Source organism: Paramormyrops kingsleyae, chromosome 4 (genome assembly GCF_048594095.1).
Source record: "Paramormyrops kingsleyae isolate MSU_618 chromosome 4, PKINGS_0.4, whole genome shotgun sequence".
Classification (NCBI taxonomy): Eukaryota; Metazoa; Chordata; class Actinopteri; order Osteoglossiformes; family Mormyridae; genus Paramormyrops; species Paramormyrops kingsleyae.
The window spans coordinates 44,420,964-44,443,073 of NC_132800.1; the positions used below are offsets into that span (position 1 = coordinate 44,420,964).

The window sequence follows — 22,110 nt, forward strand, 5'->3', positions numbered from 1 at the left end:
ACCTTGATTCCGAGCTACAACGACTTGATGGATGAACAATCTGTAGGAAGAATCTTGTGCAGGTTGATTGAGCCCAGCCAGTGTCCTCACAGTTGCTGTTGTGATTGTGTTGAGCCATTGCATTGCTGGCCTTCCTCGTCGTCTCATTCCATCAATCCATCCAGTTATGATGTCCTTCTCCAATGATCATTCCCTCCTTATTGTAAGTCCAAAGTAAGCGAGGAGCAATTTTGTAATCCATGATTCAAGCACCATTGTCGGCTTGATCTATTTCAATACCCATTTGTTTGTGCTTCTAGCCATCCATGATATTTACAGAATTCCTTAAGCTTATATACATTTTCAAAGTAATCGCTATTTCAAATGCCTTTGAAGCAATAACATTTTTATAAGAACTTAAGTACTTTTCTAATGTAGATTTTAAAATGAATACTTTCTCCATAATAGCGTTATGATGAAGACATCCCTTGAGTAGAATAGGTAGACTTTAATTGGTGTGACCAGTTACAAACATAGCAGAAAGAGGGTCCAAACTTGGCAACAATAATTAACTATGTACAGTAGTAGCCAGACCAAACCCTGCCGGACTCCGCTCTCAGCTACTGTACGTTAGAGAGGCTAATGTATAAGTATAACCAAGACCCCTTTTGTCATGTTAATGTAAATGCATGTTAAACTAAATCGGGATTTTGATTTTTACACATCATTCTAAAGTAAAAACTCAAATTAATGGATAAAATTGACTTGTCTCTCAGCTCCTGTGTGTACAAGTAAATAAATGATTATGCAAGTAACACCATGAACTCCATGTTAAAAAGTTAATGTGTGCAGTTGTGCTGTTCGTTTGGTCACGGGAGAGCGGTCAGTGATATTACTGTTGAATGTAATTATTTGTTTTTAATTTATTGAAAACCGTTTGAATGCATGATGGAAATTTAATAATTTGCCATAACACTACATGCTGTATGCTGGGCACAATGAAAAGTTGCGGGCAATTTTTAAGTTGCAAGAAAATACAGGGTGTCTTGGAAGGGTTTGTCAGAAACGAAAACGTGTTTTTGAGACATATCAAATTACCAGATTCATGGCAATCTATGCCAATCTGCATCACTGTATATCAACACAGTGCAAGTGTGTGTGTGTATATATATTAGAGCTGTCAAAATTAATGGGTTAACGGGGATTAATCCATCATCATGATTAATCTGATAAAAAATTTTAATGCAATTAACCCATCTGCAGCGCAGAATGACTCAAAATCTCTGAAATGTCTCTGTCAACCCGTTTCGGGCAGTTTTGGTGCGTTCCATATTCCGAGTCAGATTCTGAGTTTTGAAGCCAGAAGTGACGACATGCGTGCTCATGTTTCTCGGAGATCCGAGAAATATCTCTGGGCAGCACAGAGGATCCCGAGTTCAGAATCCAAGATGGCTGTGCCTTTTATCAACAGAAGGGAAAGTTGTTTTATACTGTTTAAGCACTACTTCTCATTTGTGGCTCATTAAATCGGTCGCACACACTATACCGTCCAACTTATCTGTGGAAGTGTTGCTAAGGAGTTTTATACGTAAAGCACGTATGCGTATAAATTTATGCGTAATGTGTTATCAACTGATATTGCTAACAATGGCAATTAACCGAGCTAGAATTGGATTTCATGATTAGTCGGTTTATTTGTCAGATTTACAGTAGTTCGGGCTAATTGTAAGTGGAATGAAGATAAAGACAATTTAAACTGAGGTACCTTAAATCTGACAAGTTGCCTGGCTAAGCAAAAAATCTTGCTTTTTGATATGGGTCCATGGTATTGTACTTCTGTGGCAGATGGAATGCATCCGAATCGTGTTCAAGATGTTCAATAAACATGTTAAGTGCATATATATTCCCTTTTTTCTTGAGTCTGTTTGCTCATGCAAAATGAAATAAGAACATAAGAAATTTATAAACGAGAGGAGGCCATTCGGCCCATCAAGCTTGTTTGGGGAGAACTTAACTAATAGCTCAGAGTTGTTAAAATTTTATCTAGCTCTGATTTAAAGGAACCCATGGTTTTAGCTTCCACTACACTAGCAGGAAGACTATTCCATACTCTAACTACACGCTGTGTAAAGAAGTGCTTCCTCAAATTTGTTTTAAAATGTTCTCCCGCTAATTTCCACTTATGGCCACGAGTTCTGGTATTTAGACTAATATTGAAATAGTCATTTGGCTGAACAGCATCCAGACCCGTTAGAATCTTATAGACCTGAATCATATCCCCCCTTAGTCTCCTTTGCTCAAGGCTAAACAGATTCAGTTCCGCTAACCTCTCCTCATAAGACATTCCTCTAAGACCAGGAATCATTCTCGTAGCTCTTCGTTGCATCAATGGGCAGCAATGTCCTTCTTGAGGTATGGTGACCAAACCTGCACACAGTATTCTAGGTGGGGTCTTACCAAGGAATTATATAAGTGTAACATCACCTCCCTTGACTTAAACTCCACACACCTAGAGATATAACCCAACATTCTGTTCGCCTTTTTTATTGCTTCCCCACACTGGCGAGAGTGGGACATGGAAGCATCAACATACATACCGAGATCTTTCTCGTAATCAGCTACCTTTATTTCAGTGGAACCCATAAAATATCTGTACTTTATATTTCTGCTCCCTGCATGGATTACCTTACATTTATCTGTGTTAAATTTCATCTGCCAAGTATCAGCCCATTCGCCAATTAAATCCAGATCCCGTTGAAGCCTCTCTGCTGCTAGATCAGTATCTGCTACACCGCCCACCTTGGTGTCGTCTGCAAATTTAACCAGTTTACTGTATGTATTTGTGTCAATATCATTAATGTAAATTAGGAACAATAGTCGTCCTAAAATTGAACCCTGCAGTACCCCACTATGAACGGAGGCCCACTGTGACATTGTGCCTCTAATAACTACTCGCTGCTTCCTGTTAGTTAGTCAGTTTTTGATCCAAGCTGCCACAGTTCCTAAAATCCCTGCAGCTTTAAGCTTTAGCAAGAGCCGTTTGTGGGGGACAACATCAAAAGCCTTCTGGAAATCTAAGTAAATCACATCATAGGCCTTTTTGTGATCAATTTCACTTGTAGCTTCCTCAAAGAACTCAAGCAGATTCGTTAAGCAGGATCTACCTCTCCTAAATCCATGTTGGCTATCCTTTATAATGTTATTTGCATCTAGGTAATCTACCATTTTCACTTGAATTATAGCTTCCATTATTTTTCCAGTAATGCTAGTTAAACTGATTGGCCTATAGTTTGCTGGATTACTTCTATCCCCTTTTTTGAATATGGGTGTTATATTAGCGTGCTTCCAATCTGATGGTACCACACCCGCAGACTATAGGTAAGATGCCATCAGGCCCCTGCGATTTATTTATTTTGAGTTTAGCTAGGCTTAGTATCACATCAACCTCAGTTATACATATATTGGTCATAGACGATGCTGTATTCGTATTAATTGGTGGTAAGTTACTTGTGTTCTCTATTGTGAACACCCTTGAAAAATAATCATTAAACTCATTTACTATATCAATTTCGTTATCAATTATAAGTCCCTTACTATCCTGCAAATTAGTGATTTCAGCTTTTAGTGCTCTCTTGGAGTTAAAATATTGGAAGAAACCTTTACTGTCATGCTTAGCCTCCAATGCAATTTTTCTTTCTACATCCCTCTTGGATAGCCTAATGTCATTTTTTAACTCTGCCTGTAGACTTAGATACTCCTGCTTAATTTTTAAATCATTAGTTATTTTCCAATTGTGGAACAGAGCCCTTTTCCTCCTGACTTTATTCTTAATTTCCTTAGTAAACCACCTTGGTTGTCGTTTCCTAGATTTAGTTTTGCTAGAAACAGGTATGAAGTCCTCTTGCACTTGCAACAATGTGCTTTTGAAAAATTCCCATGCCTCTTCAACTGTTTTGCTATTTAACTCTGTCCAGTTTACAGTTTCTAATTTCCGTCTCATACCATTAAATTAGCCTTCCTAACATTGTATACTTTTAAATGCGATTAATATAGATAAATGAATGAATATTTAACCGTGAATAATCGAAATTAATCCACAGCAACCCTGTGATTAATCTGATTAAAAATTTGAATAGTTTGACAGCACTAGTATGTATATATAAAAATATAGTATGTAGTATGTATATATTGAAATTTCTACACATGCAAAGCAGTGAGTGTACAACTCTCCCCAAACCGTAAACGCGTTAGACACATCATGATGTGCAGTTGTGCACAGAGCATAGGAACTGGAGCACGAGTCTCTATCAAGGTGTCCGAGTCAAATCTGAGTCAAAAAGTAACAAGCTGCAAGTCAAGTTGGAAGTCAATTTAAGAGCCAGTCAAAGAGTGACTCAAGTCTGAGTTGCAAACTCGAGTCCCCATCTCTGATTACCAGTTGTGTATCAACTTTTGAGGTTATCTAGATCACTGTCTAAACTGCTTTTGTGGAGCAGCTCCTTATAAGGAAAACTGGGTTTATCTTGGCTTAAAATAAATGAACTCTGTGGTTACACAGAATATAAATAAATAATGATAAATATTTAATTGATGAGCATTCAATGTAGTATATAACTTGAGGTATGATTTTGCTCAAAAATTCGACATAACTGACACAGCTATTTCCCCTTTTAGATGCAGCACTCAAGCTGAACGCTAATGCTGCCACAGCCTTTTTGCCACTCATTGGTTGTAAGCAGAGTATGTCCCGCCTACTGTGATGTCATGTGCAAACCCCCTCTATTGAACACAGCCTAGACAGTTCAATTTTAAGTTCTGCTTTGCAATACTGATAGATGACTGCATTTTCATTCACTTCGAATGGGAAGTGTTTCCACACAACTGATGGTTTTTGTTCTTTATTTGGGCCCTCATTCTCATTGTGCCATATTGCCGAGTAATCGAGAAGAATTATTTTAATCGATGCTGTTAAGCTTTAAGGGTAATTTGGGGTATAAGTAAAGAGAATTTTCCCACGGGGATCAATAAAGTATCAATTATTATGATTATTATTATTAACAATAATAATACTAACAATAATAATAATAAATAACTGAGTAATGGAGTTTAATCGGGTAATCGTGACAGCTCTATTCCAGGCACACTGAAAAGAACCCTTATGGCTGCCAAAGTCGCCTGTTTGAAATTCAGTGCATGAGCCTTTTCTTCCCACACATTCATTCAGCTTGGTTCACCTGTACATGAATATTTGTACACGTGTGTGAGTGTGTGTGTGGGAGTGAGAGGGTGAGAGATACAGAAAGAGGGGTACTCACTATCCTCAGAACTTTCCAGGCTGCTAACGCTGTCGGCCGACTGTAGCCCGTGTCTATGCAGGTGTCTGTAGAGGTTGAAACGGCTCCGGGCTGCACCCCTCAGCCGTGGCTGGTCCACCGTGTCCACTGGGGCGGCGCTCTTGCCATTTCTCTGGGCTGCTGTAGTGCTGTCGCATGACGACACGGCTGCAGTGGACAAGGGGGTGTCAAACCCGCTCTTCATGGGATGAAACACAAATTACATCCATGTTAGAATTTGCTCTGACAGAAAGCAGCATATATCTACACCCTTAGTTGCATATTTATCTACTTATGCAAATTAAGCGTAACAGGCCACATAGGGAATTAACCTCAAAGACTTATGGGTAAAGTCCTATGAGGGCTCCTGCCATTATACCCTTGAATATCCTAAGATGGATCTGCTCACTAAAACTTCCCAGTTTAACAGCAGCTAAACACCATGATTGTTCATGGATTTATGGCCGGTGCTCCTGTGGCTCAATAGGTGTAGCACTAACAATACAAAGACTGCGAGTTCCAATCCCAGGGAGCACTCAGAAATTGTGACACCCTCTACTCTAAGCTGCTTTGGATAAAAGCATCAGATAAATCAAACAAAGTAATTTTAAAAAGGGAAAAGAAATTAGGGCCTTAGAAAACTTCAGCAGCTAAACATAATATCTGACAAGAGTTTTGGATGCATCCCCTTCCTCTAGTCACTGACCAAGGCCAATGAGCGCGTGACACTCCCCACATCCGTCAGTCGATGCTCCTGGTCATCCCACCGCCCATAGGCCAGGTCAATCCCGCCCACAAAGGCCACCGATTGGTCGATGACGACAGTCTTCTCATGGTGTGCCCACAGCAAGACAGCAGACTGGACATGGTCGGGGTGCCGCATAACCTGTGGGTGGCATGGCATCAGCCATGTCGCTAGGAGACTGTCACCAGGCAACAGTGACAAACCGGTTTAGTCTGGAAAGTAATGGGGTAAACGCCCACCTTAATGTTGGCGTGCAGGTGCCGCAGTGTCCGCTTGCTGTACTCGCTGTTGATGCCCAGTGCAAGCTCCACCTCCTTGTAGAGCATCACGAAGACCCGCACGCCTTGTTGCTAAGCAACAGAAAGTAACCAGTGCCAGTGTCATGTGCATTACCAGGAAGTGAAAGTATTGCATCTAAAAATAGTCCTCTGGACCCAAACGATGCCCCAAATCACTTCCTATTCATTGCACACTCTGGTGTCTGCTAGTCTTGTATGGTGTTCCACAATGTATCACAAACAAGTGTTCCAAATCCATCTTTAAGTCAAAGTACTTGATGATTACATGGGGAAATATGCAGAACATACTATATACTCCAGAGGGAGTCCAGAGGGAGTGACACATGATCAGAGTCACTGACCAATCAGGATTGCAACAGCCGTCAAGGAGACCCTTCCCCTTCTTTCCCAGCCAATAAGAGTGCTCGGACCGACGGGGGTGGGTGGGGGAGGGGTTGCATAAATGCTTCCACTCACCGCCTTGCGTTTGAGGAGGCAATCCAGCCGCCAGCGGTTGCCCTCCATCACCGGTCGCTTCAGGAAGATCTCTGGGCTCAGCCTGGGGACCGACAGTGAATGCAGGGGATCATGGGAAGAGTCACACTGCCATACACTGCCCCTCCCCCCACCCCGGCTGTCTTAGGAACCCGGCAAGTGAAACAGTCCAAGGTGAGGGAGCAGCACTACAGGAAGCCGTGGGGTTTGCCTTAATGAACAAACAGCATCATATCCCAGCCTCACAGACTGCACTGCTGACCTCCCATCTCACAGGCCGCACCGCTGACCTTCCAGCTCACAGACCACACCGCTGACCTCCCAGCTGACTGAACACACCATTGACCTCCCAGCTCACACCGCTGACCTCCCAGCCTACAGACTGCACCGCTGACCTCCCAGCTCACTGACCGCTCAGCTAACTGAGTGCCACACTTGGCTCCCAGCTCACCGACTGCCTCCCCCTGGCTGAGCTGCCCAGGCCGTGCAGGCCTTGGGTTTCCCAATTTAATAATGGAGGAGCCTGAAGGTCGTCGTGACGCTGGGTCCTGTTACTCCAGTTACAGGCTCTGGTGACACGCCTACGACAGGGGACGGGGTGTGCAGGCAGCTGTGGAAACCTTGGGGGGGGGGACAGTGAAGGGACGGGAAACTGAGGGGATGGGTCAGAGTGGCTGACACGGTGCCCATGATGCCTCAGAACTTCAGAAAGCATCTGCTGCAATCCTGTAACATTCCAGAATAGTTTGAAGCACACAAGGAATCCAGCAGAGACTGCATCCACCTCCTCCACAATCCACCACCCACCACATCTTTCACTCCAGCACGAGACCAGCCCATCTCAAGGTTGCTATGGTAACTTGAGAGCTGCTCCCAGCAGGGGCCAAATGAAGCAGGGGGGTACGGGTTCGAGCCAGTCCTGTAATTGGTCCGGCTTTGCCAACGCACCACCAATCAGTTATGAAGATTTCCTCTTTGGCTGCTTCAAGTGCGTTGGCTACATCCTCCATATAGGATTTCCCGTTGATGTACCTAGAAAGCAGAAGGAACACATATCTTGAGTTAAAAATGTCAGTTTAAACTCTCACTTCCTCTTACAGCCACCGATATTCTGCCCTGTTAGATGTTTCCAACCGTCTGCTCTGTCTGGGTTCTATTTCAACATTTCATGTTGCACTCCAGCTGAAGAACTCCAGTGCACAGCTGTCAGAATTTTATCTGCAAGTAGGTGGACTGTGCTTTGTGGCACCGAAGGGGGTCTAGTAGTTAACAGCAGGTTTGAAAGCAAGAAGGGAGTCGGCATATAAATAGGTGAAGCAGCAGAAATGTAGAGGCAATAGAATGAGCTCGGCAGCAATAATCAGCGTGAAAACAAACCAGTCAAAATTCCAGTTTTAAGAAAATAAACTTAATGACAAGGACAACAATGAGCAGGTTCTTGCAGGTTTCAGTAAGTTAAATTTAAGACCTTTTTAAGACCTTTTAAGACCATTATGAGTAAAATTTAAGACCAAGACGATGCATTACTAGAAACATTTGAATGATACCAGCAATTCTCATATTTTATGTCACTCATATCCTTAGCCCAACATCCACATATCATATGTGTTTACAAAGTGTGTTTTAATAAGTTCACATGTGTTTAAAGCATGTGGGAGCGGTATTTTAAAACTTAAACTATAAAAAGTTTATGTATATATGGTCTTTCTATATCGCGGATTTTCACCTATCGCTGATGCGTAACTTCAGCGATAGGCGGGGGATCCAGACCCATCAGCGATAGGTGAAAATCCGCAATATAGAAAGACCATATACATAAACTTTTTTATAGTTTAAGCCTTAAAATATATAGTGATCCCCGCCTATCGCGGAAGTTACGTTCCAGACCCATCAGCGATAATGAAAACAACTGGAAACAGCTGATAAAGACGGGGAATCCACACGGGGTTAACGAGGGGGTGTGGCACACGGGAGGAGCGGACGAGCGGGGCAGGGCATACTGCACTTTTAATCAGATTTTTTAGATTTTCTAAGCAATTTTTATTCAAATAAGTTTTTTTCATCTCTATTTTGCTTTTTTTGTCTTGGTTTAGCTTTTTAAAATCTTGTTTTTATAAAGCACATTAAATAACCCCTGTGTATGATAAAAACTTGCCTTGCCCTACCATAAGGAGACCGAGAAACGTTCTCCTCAAGACCACACGAACAACTAAAAACTATATGCTCTGTAAAAGTAGAAATGTGTTTATTTTATGATAAAATAACGTGAGCCAACTGGCTAGTAGTTGCCTTTTAACTGAAAAAATTCACTCCAGTCATCAGAGAAAAAAGTTACCAACGCACTACATCAAAACATTTACATTGCAATAATTTTTTAATTTAGACATTTTAAGGCCATAAATTTAACTTTCTGAATTGTAGACTTTTTAAGACCCCGCGGGAACCCTGAATGAGGGGACTTCATCCATTTTGTAAACAGGCGTGCGGGTGGATCATCAGAACCCCAACCTCCAAAAGGACTTTACACAGATGCAACACTCAGGAGCAGGACAACACACACACACAGGTTTGTAATTATATCTTTGTGGGGACTCTACAACTCTAATCCCTACATTATGACCTTAACCCCTACTCAGCCCTAAATCTAACCATAAGTAACCAAACAAAATACAAGACATTTTGGCATTTTTAGTATTTTGATTGCATTCACAGATCCTGAAAAATGGTTCCCACATCAAAATAACAGGTTTTTGTTACATTGTAATATAAACCTAATCCCCCCCCCCTCCCACACACACACACACACTCTGAGGCTAAAATGGATGGGCAGGGTGAGATGACGATGGGCAGAAGAAAAGGTGCAGCAGGCGCCGTGGCATCGCTATGGTTACCATTTGGCCAGGGTGTTCTCCTCCTCCCTGGCGAAGGACCCGAAGCGGTGGTCCTGCAGGAACGCCTGACCGTGCCTCTGCACAAAGTCCTCGATGGTCTGCCCCCACCAACGCGCATGCCGGTAGCTAGAAAACTTCAGCACCAGTGTCCTGCAGGAGGTAACACTGCATGTTTCAAAGCAATACAGTAAAATTTTTTTATAAGAAACTGTGGAATGAACGTTTGCCAAGTGAATGTTTGGACTGTTAACAGAACACACACAGGTGTCAGCAAAGGCACGGGGAATGTTGGTCAAACATGGGGAACACTGATAAAATATATGTAAATTGTTGGTGAATGCACGTAGAATCTTGATAACATTAATGTAGAATGTCGATAAAACATTTGTACCACACTGACACAAATGCATGTGGAATGTCGATAAAACATGAAGAACAAAAACAGATGATAAAACGTATCTGGAATGACAAAAAAATGCAGAATGTCGTAAGAACGCATGTGGAACGTTGATTGAACATTCATTAGGCACGTCAAGGGGGATGTAGCACCTGGACAAGCTGTCAATGCGAACTCCATGCTTGGTCTCTGTGTCTTTGGAGTCCATCTTGATGCTAAACTTCTTATCCACCAGGAGGACGAAGGAGATGGCCCCAGAGTCAGGTTTCATGTAGAACAGGAATGAATCTTTGACCACCAGCCACCTGCAGGGGGCGATAGCAACACAGGGTGAGCGGTTTATGGGGCAGGCGTGGCTCGGCGACAGGCAGAGTGCATACTGACCGCTTGGACCAGCGGTAGCACGCTTTGGTGCGGCCACAGCAATTTAAGCCGGGGATACGATGGCCTCCTGACCTCTTCTGGACCATGCCCTCCCTAAGGGGGGGGGGGGGGGGGAGTAATGGACAGGTGTGTCAGAAAGTTGTTCAATGCTGTATCTTAAAGCAGAATTGCATTATTTTTTTTACAAGCTGATTCATCCATGTGAAAAACCTCGCTCTAAGGTAGAACAGAGGAGCCCCTCTTAGGACTGACAAAGGTCTGTGATCCTGTAATCCTGTGAGCTATAATCCCTCAGAGTAGGGATCTGCTTACATTTTCTGGCTTCACCTTACGACTAAGAGGGGACACTGAAGGTCTCATTCTCCAACTCAAAGTGTCAACGTAGGGCATCGTAGCTGATCGAAGGAAGATACAGCTACACAGGTCGGGAAACAGCCAGCAGTACAAGTATAGCCCTGAGCTAATGTTCTCGGATGCTTCCGGAAGGTTTGTCACAAACACAGCAAGAAGCCACTGACTTACAAGCCTTTTGGACCCAAATCGCCGACGAAGGACATCTGGCTCACGTCAATGAACTCCATCTAAGGTTCAGGGAGAAGAACCAATGGTGCATCTTTACTGGCCATGAAAAAACACATATCAAGACACTACACTCCAAAATACTGTCACTTAAATGGCTGTTCAGGAAGGTGGGAAGGATAAACGTCAGACATACTGTAGCGTGGTAATTGCGGTACACAGGCATTTTGAGCAACTTATTCAAGTAGTCTTCCAGTTGTTTCTGAGGGAGGAAGAACACAGTGAGAACATTAACAAGTACTGAACACACAGCTGCCAAGCCAAGTGGATGGGAACCATCTCATTGGCTGCTGAGTCTCAGAGCGCTTGTAACTGGCCCTGAACTAGTGCCATCTCGTTGGCTGCTTTGGATTCTGGGGTGCTAGTGATTGGCCTTTGATTGGTGGCATCTCATTGGCTGCTTTTTTGTTCTGGAGTGCAATAGGCCCTGAATCGAGTCAGTGGTGTCATGCATCCCTTTTTTTGAGGGGCACACAAGGAATATAGTAATTTAGAAATCCAGTGCTTTAGTTAATAATTAAGAACATGCAGTATATACAGTTATCTGTCATCACCAATGTAAAATCACTGCCACTATGAATGCAAGGTTATGCATTTAAAAAGGGTGTTTAATAATAGATACTTTATTGACCCCCCCCATGGGGAAGTTCTCTTTATGCCTCTCTGCAGGTGAGAGCAAGCTGGCTGTGATGGGCAGCCACCTGTTGCAGCACCCAAGGAGCTGGGGGTTAAGGGCCTGCAGACATGCTGAGGTTGGGCTCAAACCAGCAACCTTCCCAACACAGGCACAAAGGCTTAGGCCACTGAGCCACTTACTACCAACAAAAAAACTAGCTTAGAAATGCCATGAAGTAGGTGCTGAAGTCCACTAGGACCGCTACCATCCTTGTCAACTTTCTCTCCTTTCATACATCTACTTTAAACTGCATTTAGGCACCACTATGTATGATAATTAAAATAATATGTATTATATGCTATATAAGGACATATTTGCAAAACATTTTTTTCAATAGCTTGATAGTTAACTAATTTTTGTAAGCTAACATGCAGCACTCAGTATAATGGCGCACTGTGCCAATGTGAGCTAACCAGTGTAACCTTCATACACAATAACATGACTGTTATTAGGCCTATGTTACACACTGACACGTTTCAGATACTTACTACATCTCTCCTTCGAGGGGGAGCCCAATAGCCAAATAGTCTTACTTTTAGAAGATGACTGACTTTATTTGTCTGCTTAGTCCAGACAGCGGCTACTAAAAACAGTGGGTTGGGTGGCACAGAAGCACACGTTTCTCAACTGAAAATGAACCAATCAATGCTTGCAGTGCATGATACTAATGAATAGCGAGAGAGAGTGTGACATTTAATCTAGGCACGCATTTAAGAAATGGCATGAAAATAAGTTTAAGTGCTGCATTTGCAACATGTGATATAAATTATCAATACAATAAAAAAAAATCAATGCCCCCTTAAGTCTCTGTGGGTGTGCTGCCTCCATACGGGCCAAAAACTGATGGACATCCATGACGCCTACAGGGTACACGGCCCTGATGGATAGCAGGTGGGTGGGAAGGCTGAGTCTGCAGGCCGTGGCGATGAAAACTGAAAACCAGACGGCAGCATTTTGTCCCCCAGGAGGTGCTGACGGAAAGGGGGGTGGACCTTCACCTTCCTGCTGGACACCTGCTCCTCCCGCACCAGGTCCTCGCCCCCGCCCCGTGGCAGAGTTGGCATTTGCCGTACCTCGCTCCTCTTCACAGTCTGGCGCCGAACTGTGTGGCTGATTGGGGTGGGGGGGGGGGTGTTGGGTGGACAGGAAGAGGAGAGATAGGGAGCGACGTCAGCAGGAAGTGATGTTGTCTGAGCCTGCTAACACCAACATTAACATTACACTCCAGACTGTCAGTGTCTAGAACCACAAGGAAGCAAATTCTGGATCCTTAAAGATGTTAGGGAACGACAGAAGCTCCTCCGAGAACCTGAGACACAGTGTGTTGGGGGGGTCACGTCTCGGGTAGCGCAGAGTCACAGGGTGCAAGGAGGGCAGGGGCGGTGTGAGCAGACCGCAGGGGTGGAGGATCAGGTGTGCCATCTGGGACAGCCTCAGGTTTCAGGCGTGCAGCAGGTGGGGGCGGGGGGTCTCCTGCAGAATGCCATCTTGCACGGTAGAGATGTGACTGCACCCCCAGACAGCCCCCTGCCACTCCCGAATGCCTTGTCCTGCCCGGCCATGACGAACACCCTTCTCGATCCTGAGCGGTAGCAGTGGGGTCAATGGATTTTCCAGTCTCCCTCAGTTTAAGTCTCCAAGCCCGACACGGAAAGGTAGAGGACCCCTTCGCCTCCCCAGGCACCACCCCCTGGGCAGCACTTTCCCGGCTCACCTGCGGGACGGCAGGGGGATCCTCAGGAAGGTCTTGTAGCGCAGCAGCTCACGGTGGAGCTCCAGGAAGTGCTTCTCCTTACGCTTCACCAGCCAGGTGAAGGAGCCGTGCCTGAGCTCAATCCGGAAGACGGCTGGCACCTGCGGGGGGGGGGAGGAGGGACAGACCCCATCAACGCCCCTGCTAACTGCAGGCCATGGTCCCCACCGGATCCGACTGACCCCGGGTACGCCCCTGCTGGTCCCCACCGGACCCTGGCCACGCCCCCGACTGACCCCAGATACGCCCCTGCTGGTCCCCACCGGACCCTGGCCACGCCCCCGACTGACCCCAGGTACGCCCCTGCTGGTCCCCACCGGACCCTGGCCACGCCCCCGACTGACCCCAGGTACGCCCCTGCTGGTCCCCACCGGCCCCTGGCCATGCCCCCGACTGACCCCAGGTACGCCCCTGCTGGTCCCCACCGGCCCCTGGCCATGCCCCCGACTGACCCCAGGTACGCCCCTGCTGGTCCCCACCGGACCCTGGCCACGCCCCCGACTGACCCCGGGTACGCCGCTGCTGGTCCCCACTGGACCCGACTGACCCCGGGTACGCCCCTGCTGGTCCCCACTGGACCCAACCTACCCCGGGAACGCCCCTGCTGACCCAGGCCACGCCTGCAACTGCCGACCCACCTTGGAGACGCTCCTCTGGTGGCTGGCCTTGAGGCGCTCTTGGGCCGTGGTGAAGCGCTCCACCTCGAGGATCTTAGCAGTGATTGGCAACTTGTTGAGGAACACGACGGCCCCCGTCTCCTTGAAACCCGTGGTGTTGTAGATGGCTGAGAAGGGGAGCCATGGGTCTGTTCGGGGCAGAAGGGCCGGTTTAGGGAGGGGGGGTGCTGTCATTTCCATATGGGAGCCCAGTATGCTTAGTACACTACCCTCTGTTGTGATACCCATTACACTGCACCCCTTAGTACCGATACTCCCATTCAGAGGGCCAGCAGTGGGTTGCACCAGCTAAACATAAGTTTGATAGTAAGGTTGTGTGCAAAGTGGACCTTAAATCAAACTAGCCAGTTTTAAACTGGCACCATGTTCTTAGTCTGCTGCACCAATGTATTGTAGTTAGTAGCAACTAAATAAAAATATTGTAAATGTCATTCTGTGCAACACCGTGGACAACCAATCAATATCATGGTCTGACATTACCAGAAAGATCTCGTTGTTCCACATGTCGAGTTTGGGTTATACTTAGCTACCAACTTGTTTTCTCTGTATTTGTGAGAAGAATGTCAGGCACAGCTGTATTGAAAGCTGTAAACTGCCACCATCAGCCTTGTGATACAAGAAGTGTGTTTGCTAGGTGTGTTTATCAAATTTGTAGCAATTTCGAACATAGGGGCTGTATACATCCACCAAAGGCTATGATCAGACTTCTGCTTAACTGGTGTATCCCACTGAGGTACTCTAACCACTACGCCATCTGCTGTCATACCCACTACATTACAGATCTCACTGCCGATATTTACAGTGGAAGTTCAGCATTCTGATCAATGGGCCCCCTGCAGTTATATCCATTAAATTACAGCCCTCATTGCTGATATTTCCATGTGGGATATACAATCCCCATTAAGGGGCTACACCGTAATATGACGTATTCAGGGGATCATCGGGACCTGCTTATGGCCCAATAAAGGAGGCCGCACATGTGCTCACCGGTGTGACCGCAGTCGGTGTTGTCAATCTCCGCCTCCTCACCATCGCCAAAGGCCAGTTCTCGTGTGTCCAGGTTCTCCATGATCTCAGTCATGTCAGTAGCTACCAGGCGCAGTGTGCTGGTCGTGGACTCGGCTGGGCGCAGCATGGCTAGCACACGGCCCCTGGGGCAGGATTCACCTGGGGAAGGAGTGGGATCAGAGCACGGACCACACCCCCCAGGCATCAGAGGGTACGGAGAAGGCAGCAGGGACAACCCCAGGAATGGCTCTCAATGGCGCCCCCCTCCCATCATATGTGAATGGTAAAAAAGACAAAACAAATCCTGCAATCAGAGCTCCTCTGGGGCCCCGCTGACCATCACGGCACACACAGGAGCTAGAACCACGAGCAGACCACAGCGAGTCGATGAATGGGGGAGGGATGTAGGTCAGGCTCTGGAAGGCACATGTGCTGTGGCTTAGGAGGAAGCTGGTGGGGGGGAGGCTTTGTCCAGATGAAAAAGGCTGGAAATCTGCTTAAGCCAGTTGGTGGGTTCGAGGTCAGCATGTGGCCACTGTGCAGGGATGTAAATTGCACCCCCACTGCAAAAGCAGAAACCGAGGGTATGGGGGAGGCAAGGAACAGAGTCTGGGGGGCTATCCAGTTGTTCTGTTTGTGGCAAAGGTGGCTCCAGATTCCAATCCGGGGGGGGAGTGCGGGGTCGTCATCTACTGCCCTACTGTTTCTATTCAGGGGACAATAGGTTCCCCATAGGTGTCTCCCCCCTCCCCTCATGACTCTGAGTGTATGCACAAGCAACTCCCACGCCATCGCCATGGCGCCTGGCCGGCCGGTAAGGCATCTTGCTGAGACACGCAAACACACATGAGCATCCACCCTCCAGACACATGGATGAAGACGAGTAGCCAGAGAACCACAACTAACCTGCGGTTGGTGTGACCACAACTTAGGCGAATCAACAGAGAGAGAGAGCCACAAAATGACTGCATGATCGCTGTGGGAACTGGCTCTGAGCCAGGGCATACCCCCCACATGGCAGACCATGCTGGCTGGGAGATCCAGCTCGACGTCACGCCCTAAAGGGCCTAGGTCAGCATCCGGTGGGGTCAGACCCCCAGCCCTGGCATAAGCCCCAGAAACTGACAGAACACAGACAAACAGGGGGTGCTGTTACAAGAAGTTATACAAAGTACTCAGAGTCACACAGGCTGCACCACACAGACCACAGGGGGGCAGCATTACGCATCTGCAGAGAGGAAGCATCACTGAATAAACCAGTGTGTGGGAGCATCATGTTAGAAACTGCACTTTAAATAACACTAAGCCCCCCGGGGGCCAACTGGATGGTGTTGCGTTAATCCACATGGTGGGGGGGGGGGCTGTTCTCCTGGAGCACTCAGGGTAATTGATGCCCCCGTCCCCACATACAAGCACACAGAGATAAAGAAACACACCCGCTGCTCTGCTGCCTACGCCCCCAGCCATGACACACACACGCAGTAACACTGCATAGGTAACACTGAGTTGTGAGCACTGCATTGGTAACACTGCTTATTCCATCTTCATGACACCTACCTCCCTACCAAAACGGAATGCAGCTAAACACCCGGAGATCAGGACCCTCAGTGGGGGGCAATGGGCCATACCACATCACCACCCCCCCCCCACGACAAGGACTTGTGACCCGCGACCCCCAAGCAGCCCCAAACAGGGGTAAGAAAACTGTGTTGCTGAGCTGAAGACTCATTACTGCCCCAGTTACAGCCCAGGTTATGGCACCGATCACTGCTCCGGTTACGGCCCAAGTTACGGCTCCGGTTAGTGCCCTGGTTATGGCCCTGGACTGAGTGCTGGGAAAGGAGAAGCTATCAGCCAGAAAATGAGAAAACCAGCTCAGACAGTGACACAGACACACAAGGCGTTAGGACATGAGACACAGAGACACACACGGCGTTAGGACATGAGACACAGAGACACACACGGCGTTAGGACATGAGACACACACGGCATTAGGACATGAGACACAGAGACACACACGGCGTTAGGACATGAGACACACACGGCGTTAGGACATGAGACACACACGGCGTTAGGACATGAGACACACACGGCGTTAGGACATGAGACACACACGGCGTTAGGACATGAGACACCCACGGCGTTAGGACATGAGACACACACGGCGTTAGGACATGAGACACACACGGCGTTAGGACATGAGACACACACGGCGTTAGGGCATGAGACACACACGGCGTTAAGATATGACACACAGTGTTAGGATATAAAACACACAGACAGACACGGCGTTAGGATATAAGACACACAGCATTAGGATATAAGACACACAGACACACGGTGTTAGGATAAAAGACACAGAGACACACACGGCGTTAGGATAAAAGACACACAGACACACACGGCGTTAGGATATAAGACACACAGACAAGGCATTAGGATATAACAATAACAGACAGTGTCAGCATGTAACATATACATTTCAGACACTGCAGATAGTTTCTCGTTTTGCCAAACACACAGTTACATACATTACAGATACACTCCTGCTTTTACACACAGACACACATATACACCCTGAGATACATACACACAGACATACACGGACACACAGATGCACACAAAATACACACACTCACAGGCACATACAGCATCACACACATATACTCACACAAATAACACACATATACAAACACATGGGCAGACCCACAAACACACAAACACATACACACATGCATGCACACACAGTTACAGACACACAGGAACGTGTGCCATGTCACTGACCTGCCCCCAGGGAGCCCCCATCCTGGTTCTGTTGTCCTGTACACGTCCACACGGTGCTTGCCTACACGACTCTCTCCCTCCACTGCTGCACCGCTGTCTGGCCAAGTGGGAGGAGCACCGCCTACCCAAAACACTGGTAGGCTGAGCCCCACTGGGGGCGGGGCCTAACAAACCATCAGTCACTCCACCTGGGGCAGCTGGGAGCAAAGGCCCACCCCCATTTATATGTGCAATCAGCTCCCATGTCTGGAGCACCACCACCAAAAAGTGCCACCACAGTTTGGCAACACGGAGAGGATGTTGAGCAGAGGAGGTTTGCAAAACACCCCTCAATGTGCTGTAAGCTCTGCTACTGAGTACAGAGCCCCTCTAACCTGATTCCTATCTCTCTCACTTGCTCCAAATTCGACTGCTTAAACACCCCAACACACATTGTGTTGCCATGCAACATGGATAAAAGGGAACTGGAAGAACAATGGGAAAACAGTATAGCACTAGACAACTAAAATTTAGCACAAAAAAAAAATGAAATGCAATCATTTAGAATAAAAATACAAATAAATGATGACACATTAAGGTTAAGGTGCAGTTTTCTCTGTAATGGGGAAAACCCCCCCCACCACCACCACCACCATTTATATCATAAGAACAGTCCAGGATTTCAGCTGAAAAGCCTTTGCTGAACTTCTGTGGCTTTCTTGGCAGATTCCTGAATGCATCCAAGAAAGAAAAAAAAACACTGTGAAACGAACCAACTCTGCCCCCTGGTGACCAAATGAGCGAATGGCACTCACCCTGGAAAGCAGACGAGCCCTAATTCAACCAGACTAGGCAGCTTAGGACGCACATGCGATGTCATAGGCAAATTAAGCGAGGTGTGTAGAGCAGCTGCATAGTGAACACGGTTCAATGGCATTCAGTATCGCAGAATGTGTATGTTCAAAGTGACAGTGGTCAGCAGACACATTTCAGACATGGCGACTAAATACAAGCAAGCGATGTAACAGGAAGTGAAGTTTCCACACCAAGGCTGTTCAATGAGGAGAGTGACACACAGCAGGACCGAGTGGCCAGGCTGATGATGCTACACACAGCCCAGCCTGGGGGGACCTGCAGTTGGACCCCTGCCGAAACGATCCAAAGCGTGCAGCTGTATAGGCAGAAACTACCTAAGGCTCCTTTGAGATAGAATCACTATGTTGGCAGCTCGAGAAGTGTAAACATCACTCCCACCAAAGCAAACTGTTGGTATCCGAAAGGTCGATACGTGAGCTGGGCTGCAGGGAGGCAGCCAGCTGGACCACAGGGCATTACTACCACGCACCTGTCACCTGTCACATGATAACCATTACAGGCAGGGAAATTGGAGGGGGACAGGAAAAGAGGACTCACCACAGCCCTCCTCAGACCAGAATTCTATCCACTATGCCCCCTGCTGTTATATCCAGCACATTACAGTCCTCATTACACTCCAGACTGTAGTGCTCTGACCACTATGCCCCCTACTGTTATATCCAGCACATTACAGCCCACATTACACACCACACTGTAGTGCTTTGACCACTATGCCCCCTGCTGTAATACCTAGCACATTACAGCCCTCATTACACACCACACTGTAGTGCTTTGACCACTATGCCCCCTGCTGTAATACCCAGCACATTACAGCCCTCATTACACTCCATTACTTCCTTGCCTACTGCTACACTGTAATTATAACTGCAAACCCATGTAATCCAAGGCCATATAAGACAGTTACCGCACCCCGCCAGACCTTCTGCCCTGTTTATTCAGCAGTGCTGTGGCCTTGGCCAACCACGCTGTGGACACCCACCCACAAAGTCAATCCAGCGCGGTTCACACTGTTTACTCTCCGTTGGAATGATTCACCCCCCATCCTTAAGCCTTAAGACAGAGACGGCATAACGCAGCATAATCAGGGGCATGAGCTGTCAAGCAGCCCTCATTTAAAGCATATCACCCCCCCCAACATAGCAGCTCACTCTGTCCCCCTCACAGTTCCTCGGCCCCTGCCTGTAGGTGTCAGATCCTTAGAGCAGGTGCCTGTCCACCCACTGTGACATCATGTGCCGGACATGCTGAGAGGACAGGGACACACCCTGACTGGCTGACAGGGTCACACCCTGACTGGCTGACAAGCCCCGGAGGTTCCTGCTTTTCACTGGCTACCGGATAAAACTCACTTTACTCGCTCACTCACCATATGTGGCAGTTATCGGTTTTCTTTAAGAGACTCTTTTAAAAAGCAAGTAAACATTTGACAGGATGTGTCCATTGACTTCAGCTGCACTGTAAGGCAGGTAGATCCAGAGACCCTGCCTCATGGTACAGGGACCACTGGGACAGAGCCAGCCCGGATACATCTCCCAGTGTAGGAAGATCCTGATCACTTCCTGCCTTTTCCCCAGCACAGAAAATCGTCTGTGGGAAGCTAAGAGTGCTTCTGTTTATATATGGTAAATGGACCTCAGCTGACTTATAAAATGCATAAGCCATTGTTATTTAACCCCCTAAGACCCGAGGAAAAAAGTGTCCTCCAATTGTAGGTTATTTGTCTTTGGAGGAAATAAGACGTCTTACAATTTAGATTTTTTCAAATTTATTCTTATTTTAATTTCACAGCATGTCCTCTTTAGTGCACAACAAGAATAAATACGCTTCCCAACATCAGTGAAAAAATAAATGCAAAAATACAATGTCCACTACAATGGACATAAATGAATAGGTCGGGTCTCAGGAGGATATACAAAGGGGTTAATTTGGGCTGAGTATTGGGGGTAGAGTGGTGAAGTCTCCACCTATTTATTTATTTTTTTGCTAAATGGCCATTAAATGGCTGTTTCACATGAACTTTATGGTAAGGAGACATACCAAAACAACAAGATATGCATATTCCAACTACGGGTTGCATTAGCCGGTTTTGATTACTGTGGCAGTATGAGCGCTTCGCTTTCCGGCAGTTTAACCCGGCGACGGACCGCTAGCTTTATTTAGTCCCTACGTTTCATCTGCCCTGCCGCTCCCGGTTCGCAGTATGCCAAGAAGTAGAAAACATACCTTATGAAGCGGAAAGCAGGTGCTGCCGGAGCTCCAGCAGGTCGAAGGCTAAAGTAATTAGTGCATGGCGTGCGTGCGCGCTGTGCCTCGGGCTGGGCAGGGCATCCGTCCGCTCCTTCTGCAAACGGACCGCCCAGCACGCAGTTGCTGTGTGTCTTTATATTAATGCGCTACGGACGCACCGGGCACACGGAGAAGCTACGGGTATTTGGCAACCGTAGCAGGGCCTAGTCTGCTAGTTTCCTCCTTACTTTCTTGCATTTTGCTTTACTCACAGGAATACACGTGCTGGTCGCGCTGGAGAGAAAGAGCAGCCCCGTCTGCTTTCATCTCCCCGCACGCCGTCTGTCAAACAGACGAAAGTCACTCCAAACGTCATATACGCGCTTGCTGAACCTACAGCTCGATTTGTTTTCAGCGTGAATAAACCCTGTTTTCATAGGTATTATCGAAGGGTCAATAAGAAAAGTCTAGGGATTTTGTTGCGTATGCACGCCTGACTGCCCAGTTTAATCTGGACTAATTCACGGATTTCCAGAGATAAAATTGCCAAGCGGCCAACCACAGGCCTAATACGTTTACCATGAATTAAATTAGTTTGACATGAGAACCCTTGTTTCTTGCCGTGACTCTGCATTCCAGGGAAGCTACCGATCCTCCCCCCTTTCAACAGTGTAGCATCGACACCCTGCGACACACACAAGCCCAAAAAACTACTTGTAATATAACTCGCTAGATACACAGAGAGATAAGTCAAACTGTGGCTGGAGACACAGCTTCCTCCCCAACCACCTCCAATAACACGTCAGTGTGCAGCATTTTCATTTTCCTTTAAGTTTCTGGCCAAGTCATATCTTACCGTGTATATTTGTATTTTGAAATAGAACGTCAGCAAAGCATGCTTCGGCATTTTGGCGCTTATAGTCACAGCACAAATAAATTGGAAGATAAAAGTTCGAAAATTCGAAGCTCCAAGAGGCACAAAAACCTGCGGAAATCAGTAATGCGTTACATATCCTGTCCAGACTCCGTAATAAACTGGTTTTACTGGAC

The 22,110-nt window shown here is 46.8% G+C and overlaps 1 protein-coding gene and 1 non-coding gene across 6 annotated transcripts in view; both read right to left on the reverse strand.

The window, feature by feature from the left end:
• Positions 1 to 21,856, reverse strand: part of LOC111853476 (phospholipase D1-like) — a 38,270-nt gene extending 16,414 nt beyond the window's left edge. The window contains exons 1-15 of one of the 5 annotated variants that reach the window (XM_072711442.1): positions 21,058 to 21,856; positions 15,175 to 15,354; positions 14,149 to 14,315; positions 13,472 to 13,611; positions 12,756 to 12,867; positions 11,218 to 11,283; positions 11,025 to 11,083; positions 10,503 to 10,595; positions 10,271 to 10,423; positions 9,722 to 9,871; positions 7,779 to 7,862; positions 6,813 to 6,894; positions 6,297 to 6,407; positions 6,019 to 6,198; positions 5,295 to 5,511 (exon numbers count right to left, since the gene is read on the reverse strand). In XM_072711442.1, coding sequence (XP_072567543.1) covers positions 5,295 to 5,511; positions 6,019 to 6,198; positions 6,297 to 6,407; positions 6,813 to 6,894; positions 7,779 to 7,862; positions 9,722 to 9,871; positions 10,271 to 10,423; positions 10,503 to 10,595; positions 11,025 to 11,083; positions 11,218 to 11,283; positions 12,756 to 12,867; positions 13,472 to 13,611; positions 14,149 to 14,315; positions 15,175 to 15,322 — 1,762 coding nt within the window. In that variant the 5' untranslated portion in view covers positions 15,323 to 15,354; positions 21,058 to 21,856. The other 4 variants (XM_072711441.1, XM_072711443.1, XM_072711445.1 and 1 more) reach the window with 4 other exon arrangements.
• LOC111853479 (U6atac minor spliceosomal RNA) lies at positions 11,905 to 11,997 on the reverse strand. Its single transcript, XR_002840464.1, has one exon. It is a non-coding gene; the product is annotated as a U6atac minor spliceosomal RNA (small nuclear RNA).
• Positions 21,857 to 22,110: the final 254 nt, after the last annotated feature.